This window comes from Geospiza fortis, unplaced genomic scaffold, assembly GCF_000277835.1.
Source record: "Geospiza fortis unplaced genomic scaffold, GeoFor_1.0 scaffold26, whole genome shotgun sequence".
Lineage (NCBI taxonomy): Eukaryota > Metazoa > Chordata > Aves > Passeriformes > Thraupidae > Geospiza > Geospiza fortis.
Genome location: NW_005054425.1, coordinates 143,785 through 150,635, shown reverse-complemented (window position 1 = coordinate 150,635; position 6,851 = coordinate 143,785). Strand labels below are relative to the sequence as shown.

Below are 6,851 nucleotides of genomic sequence, written 5' to 3'. Positions count from 1 at the left end.
CTGCAGCTGCTCTTTGGCTTTCCACAGCCACAGGAGCTGGCAGGGCAGTGCAGATTCACTCTAGGATAAGATGACTGCCAGAGGCACATCAGCAAAGCAAATCCTTGTGACACATCCTCTGCCGGCTCCTTACCATTTGGGAATTGTGTGGAGGCAAATCTAGTCAGCAGAATTCCAGCTCCTTCGATCAGGGCCAAGAGAATTCCTCCCATTGCAGCAGATCCAACCATAGCAACAGGGCCATCTGGAAATGAAAAGCACAAACCAATACTTAATTTCTTTGCTGCATTGTTAGAATCCATTGAATCCCAGGATGGTTTGGGGTGGAAGGGACCCTGAAGATCATTTTGTTCCACCCCCTCCATGGGCAGGGACACCTTCCACTATCCCAGGTTGCTTCAAGTCCCATCCAACCCAGCCTTGGACACTTCTAGGGATGGGACAGCCACCAGCTGCTCTGGGTAACCTGTGTCAGGGCCTCACCACCCTCTTCATGCCTTAATCTCTCCTAAAACAGACTCCGAGCAGTAATTTTGCATCCATTAAGCTGCATTAAAGGATAATTACTGGGCAACTCCCCCCGTCCTTCCTTCAAGGAACACTGGGAACATTTAGGAGCCTGATTATTACTTTCCTAAGCATAGGAAAAACGTTTCAGATTATTTTTCAGCATCTGAGACAGCAAATGCCAATTAGGGTGTCACAGACTGTTGCTTTGCTATACAATGAGAACTGAACATTTAGAGAATAGGAGATTTTCAACTGATATCCCCAGTTTCTTACTTCTTGCAGCTAAAATGGCTCCAGTCAGAGCTCCACTCGTGATGGAATTCCAGGGATCTTCCTTCCCTCTCATTCTGACCATACTGCAGTCAATCATGGAGAAGAGACCTCCCCAGACAGCAAAGCTCCCTGTTCCAAATCAAACCAAAGCCACTTTGGAGAGAGCAGAGAAGCCAGTTATGCTGCACAACAGATGCTGTGGTGTTACTGTGCTCCCTTTCAGACATGAAGTAAATTCAAACTCATAAAGAGCCAAATACAGGTTAAAAGCAATACAGGGAAATTTCCAACTTGACATGTCATCATTGGCCTCTTGCCCCATTTTACATATGATCTCACTAATCTACAATTAACTACAGAAAATTTATCAAACTGTGATTATAATGGAACTTTCATCCTAACAAAGTCAGATTAGCTAAGGGAACTTCCAGATTTATCCCTTTTTAACATACTTCCTTACAGACAATGATGGAGAGTCATGTCACACCTCACACCTCACCCAACACTGCTCCTGTGGCCTCAGGAGCTTGGCATTCTACAGCACATGCATGGACATCCCCAAGCTCTATTTTTCATCCAAGCTGGATCACTTCTTGTAATGACTTAGTTTTATCTTAACCTCTTCCACACCATGAAGAGGCTCCAGGGAGCTCTGCTGTTTAAGATATGACCAGTTATTACAGCTGTCTTATCATTCCAGGAACATGGACTGTTTCCTCCCCATCCAAACCACTTTTGCATATATCAGGACTGTATTTACCCATTGCTTGGGCCAACAAACCTGCTGAGACTCAGTGCAGGTGTCAGTGTAGCTGCACCATGTTATATTCCCAAACTCTGTTATCTAACAACAGTCAATTCTGTGCAACAAAACCCCAAAATTCATTACCTCCCAGTTGTGGAGCTCTGGTTTTAATAGCCGTCAAACTGCCCCGCAGCCGGTGGTTTACACCCTAAAGTAAGAGAATTCAGTTAAAAGAAAACAGTAAAATCTTACAGCCAAGCTGAGTCTATATTGCAAAACCCTGCCACAGGCCCAACACATTTCTGAGTGCCCTCAGCAGCTGTAAGGAGCTGAGATAAAGTGTACTTTACACCTATTTCACTATTTATCATTCCCATACAATATTCCTGTCAGGTACAGATGGGAATTACAGTCACCAGGCAGGAAACAATCTGGGTTCATAGTCTCAGAGGGACTGAAGGAGGCATTACAGTAATATTTTATCAGGATAGTGAGCAGTGATTTTTCACATGTATAACTTTTTCTTCCCAGATGCTGGGCAATCCCACTAGCTGTCCTATGTTTAGTCATTCTTGCAGGTGCAATTGTAGGTGTCTTTGTAGTCAAGAGAAGCAAAGTCACGCTGAGCCTTCCAGAGTCCAATACTCAACATGTCACCCAGGACCCCACAGAACAATTGCACATTTTCCCAGACTTTAACGCAGTTTAAAGAATATCCACCAAGTTTTATTTTTGTTACAATCACTCAGAAGTGGGGATAGGTATATTTAGCAAGTCTTAAGCAAAATTAAGACTCTAATTAAGCACATAGTCCATTGCAAGTGAAGTGTCTGCAGAATCTGACTAATTTGGAAACAGTTATTTATTAAACCGACCTCAAACGAACAGCTTATTGTCAGACTAATAACAAAAACACCTTATCTATGAAGTCAGAGAAATTTTAAAATTAATGTTCAAGCAGCAACTGAATCTTAATTTATCAAATGTCTCTGCAATGGGTTTATAGCCAAGATTTTGCAGCAGATATCCCAAAAGTGAAAACTGATTTGTATCAGCAAAACTTCACTTCCGTGTTTACTCACTTCTGCATTGAAACCAAATCTGAGCATTAAGAAATTGAGCTAATAAAAATGGCAACAGTTAAAAAGAGATTAATTAAAGAAAAATATACCCTTTAATATAAATCTGAAGTAGAAAAAGATTCCTTGAGTCATTCCATGTTTTAAAAGAAAGGGAAAGGTCAGGAGAGGAAGGAGAGCCTAGGCTTCATGCCCCTCCATGCAGACAGAACCACAGGCAGATTAATCTTTCCTGCTGCACTTCCTATCCTGAGGGAAATGTTCATCAGCTAGGGAGGAACAAGTGACCAGTGTCCCACTGCGGACACCAGAGCAAACGGGGAAGCAGCAATTTTATCCCACAAGAAGAAGAAAGATCTTGAACCAGGACAGATTCTCATGGTGTGGATTAACAATGTAGAGGTCTTTAATCAGCCCTGCTCCCTGCACAGGGATTTATTCTCCTTCCCCTTCACTGCCTCCCACACTCCCTGGGGAACGACAGTGGAGGCAGGACTGCAGTCAATGCACCTTCAGAGGATTTTACTCACCACTGGGGAATTTCGGAAGCCTTTGATAGCCTGGAAAATGCCCCCTCCTATGGCCCCCATGGTGAAGGCCCCTCCACAGTCATCCACTATCCTCCAGGGACTGGAAAGAAAAATAGAGATGAAAATATTAAATACCATCATGTTAAACCATGTAAGTGAGTGGGATGGATCCAGCACTTCAGCACTGGTATAACTGGGGTGAAGACTGAGCCTGGTGGCTGTACCATCTCACATCCAGCTAATTGAGCAGGCAGCAACAAAAAATCAAGAATATTACAGCAAAACAGACTCAACCTTTGCCAGAGTCTCCTGGCCCACTTCCCCAGAGTGGGAAATACCAAATATACAGAAATGCCTGAGCTCCTCACACAAGGCAGAGACATACTTCCATCATGGAAAACTCCTGAAGAATTCCAGCTCTGCCCTACACTATTTACATAGTGTAAATAGCTTTAAATTCCCTGATCTCATTCTTCTCTTGACCTACAGAGAACTGAGGTACCAAATTCCATGAGACGCAGCTCCCAGGTGGCACAAAACACTTTTTCTTGAATCACTCGTCCTTTTCATTAGCTCTGCTTATTTAAGTGAGACTTCAAAGTCATCTTTGCTGAGCTGGAAAGGTTTTTCCTGATGCATCCTGGATCTTTGAAGTCCATTCCAACAAAAGAGATCTCTCCTCAGAGGAATAGCACCCACAATTCCTGCTCCAACACCACAGAGCAGCCAGGAAAACCTTGCATAGAACCTTGCATAAAACCTTCCTGCAGCACAGGCTGTCAGTATCTGACAAGGGGCCCTTATTTACAGGTTCAGAACCTCTGCCAAGAACTGGAGCCTTGCAACCTTAAACCAAACTCCTGAATTAGGTGAGCTTTAAGATGCCATAAACTTCTGGTGTCACTGTGGGTAATTTCAGAGCACAGAATAACAAAGTTTTTTGGTTTCTTTCATCTTGTATCTAGATCTTCCAGCCAAGCACTCAGGTGACTTAACTCCTACACTGCCAATCATCAGAAAATGCAAAAATCAGCCTACAACAGAACGCAGGTCACAAATCTGAGCACCATGGCAAGCTCAGTGTTTCCGTCAGGCAGGAGCATCAATGAGCACTTCCAATTTCACTTGTAATGTCATGTTTCTGTTCCTAAGGATCCCCTACAACTTCCAGCCCCTGCACATGAGGACACCATTCCTAACCTGCCACTTCCCCACCTTACAGACCTTCCCTAGCGAGGGGTGACAAATCTCCCTCACTGTGCTGCAGGCTTTGCCACAAGGTGTTTTCTTCCTGGAGAAAATATCTCTTAATTTTCAGTCCCTCTCCCTGAGTGTTCTCCCAGGCTCCTCATGTTCACAACCTACTTCCAAACCTCCTCCCCTGCAGCCAGCCCTGCCCCCTACAAAGAGAACCCCTGCGTGCACAGGTCACAATCAACGTTGGCTTTGCTTTTGTACCTTGGATCGCTGGGTTGTTCCCAAGGCACCAGGACCACAACCAAGTGTCACCACTGAGTGCCCCCAGTGACAGCTACATCCAGGTCCCAAACCCACAAGGCCTCAGGAAGCAGGGGGGGGTGTATTTTATCCTCCACCACCTCCTGTTTGTCTGCCATGCCTGCATATGGTCTCATCTCGTTACAACCCCCTCAGCCCTAACTGCATTCAATAATTCAACAGTTCATTTTCCTTCCACTTTTTCCTGCGTCAGGAAAAGGTTCCAGGCACACTCTTGTCCAAGATGCCAAGATGAAAAGCAACTCACATCATTTTTCTCAGGGATTTTTTTGTTGTTTTGTTCTTACATCTCCTGTGCAGATTTTTATCTCCTCTGCTATGAATAAAACATCCCAACCCTCTTCCTTTGTTAACTCTCTGAAAGTGATCTCGTTAAAAGGCTGTTTGGAAATCTAAATGGATTATATGAAGTGGGCTTCCCTTATCCATAAAGTCAAGGAATTCCAATCTACAAATCATGGCTGCTTTATTCTTGAAGCCTTGTTAATGAGACCCCAATCAGGGAATGCTTCCCTCTTTAACCTCATTAACTGTTACCTTCAGGGTTCCTAATTTTCCTTTTAAGCTACCCTCCAAAGTTTTCTGAGCAGCTTTTAAATGAGAGAACATCTTTGATCCCAGCACAGCCAGCATGTGTCAGCTCCTCCAAACTCCCTCAGAGCTGATGCAAAATACCCCCAGCCCTGTCACTGCCTGACCTCATAAAGAATTGGAGGAGAAGAAAAGAGATTATTTCATTGTTAATCTGGCACTTATCTACAAGCAAAACATTACTGTTAATTGTTTCCCTGACTTGGAGGGGAGCCCTGGCTAAAGGGAAATGACATGTGGATAAGGCTGGGTTCCTGCTCCTGATGGCACCAGAAATTTCTCAAAGATGAGGAGAGCAGAGGGCAAGACTTCACTTTTCCCAGGGCTATGGGACAGCCACACACCAGCTCTGGCTGCCTGGGAGAGGCCTGAGTCCTCCCTCCAAGTCCCACAGCATCCTGCAGCCCTCCTGAAGGCTGCATAACAACTGGAATTAGAGGCCACCACAGTTTAAATGAACAAAGGGACCTTTTCTCTGTGCCAGCGGTTCATAGGGACCCAGCCTGACTCCAGGACAGCAGCTCCAGGGGCTGGGTAACAGGAGGACCACAGGGTGACCAGCAGCCAGAACAATGGGGGACACCCAACAGCCCCACATGGCTTGGCAGCAAAACGTCCCAACTGCACAGCATTAAGGACACAGCTTCATGCTGTGCCTGGGGAGGGTGAGGACGATACCAGGAGGAATTTCTCAACAGAAAGGACTGTCAGGCAGTGGAAGGGACTGCCTAGGGAGGTGGTGGAATCCCCATCCCTGGAGGTGTTCAAGGAATGACTGAACATGGCACTCAGTGCTCTGGTCTGGTTGACAAGGTGGGGTCACAGGTTGGCAATGGGTCACAGGTTGGACTTGATGGTCTGAGAGATCTTTTCCAACTTAACTAATTCTGGGATTACCTGGAGCCCACAGCAATCTATTAATAAATACTATTTACTTTGCTCATGTCCCAGATGTTATGCTGTGAAAAGGCGGGGGTGATATTTACGGACAAACTTAATGCATGTCAGCAGAGCAATCTGCAAAGTTTGGGAAAAGCCTCATGAACAGTTGCAAGTCTCGTCTGCAAAGGTGAGCAGAATCTCAGACTGGTTTGGGCTGGAAGAGACTTTGAAGCTCATCCTATTCCTCCCCCTGCCATGGGCAGGGACACCTTCTACCACCCCAGGTTGCTCCAAGCCCCAGTGTCCAACCTGGCCTTGGACACTGCCAGGGATGGGCCAGACACAGCTTCTCTGGGCAACCTGGGCCATGGGCTCATGACACAGGGAAGAATTTTTTCCCACTATCCCATCTAACCTTGCCCTCTGGCAGTGGAAAGCCATTCCCCTCTGTTCTGCCTGTGACTCCAGGCCCTAGTCCCAGGTCCCTCACCATGATAAGAAACTTTGCCCATGATTCAGTAACCCTGCACCTGAGCTTGCATTTAATCCTTTTACTACTACAAATACAACCTTGGACTTGCAACCAATGTGGCTGTGTAGGTCTACAAAGACAGTGCTGAACCATGACAGGATTCAGACACTGCCAGCTTGGCAAGGAGGGGGCCAGGCTGGGCTTATGGAAATGGAGAAGGAGAAGGGCAGGGCCACGGGAGGCATGAGGGG

General features: G+C 45.8%; 1 protein-coding gene across 1 annotated transcript in view; it reads right to left on the bottom strand.

Annotated features, from left to right (window-relative positions):
- TIMM17A (translocase of inner mitochondrial membrane 17A) overlaps window positions 1-3,290 on the bottom strand; it is a 7,063-nt gene extending 3,773 nt beyond the window's left edge. The window contains exons 1-4 of the mRNA XM_014309398.2: window positions 3,138-3,290; window positions 1,673-1,736; window positions 784-912; window positions 134-244 (exon numbers count right to left, since the gene is read on the bottom strand). Coding sequence (XP_014164873.2) covers window positions 134-244; window positions 784-912; window positions 1,673-1,736; window positions 3,138-3,278 — 445 coding nt within the window. The 5' untranslated portion in view covers window positions 3,279-3,290. The remainder of the gene's footprint in view (window positions 1-133; window positions 245-783; window positions 913-1,672; window positions 1,737-3,137) is intronic.
- Window positions 3,291-6,851: the final 3,561 nt, after the last annotated feature.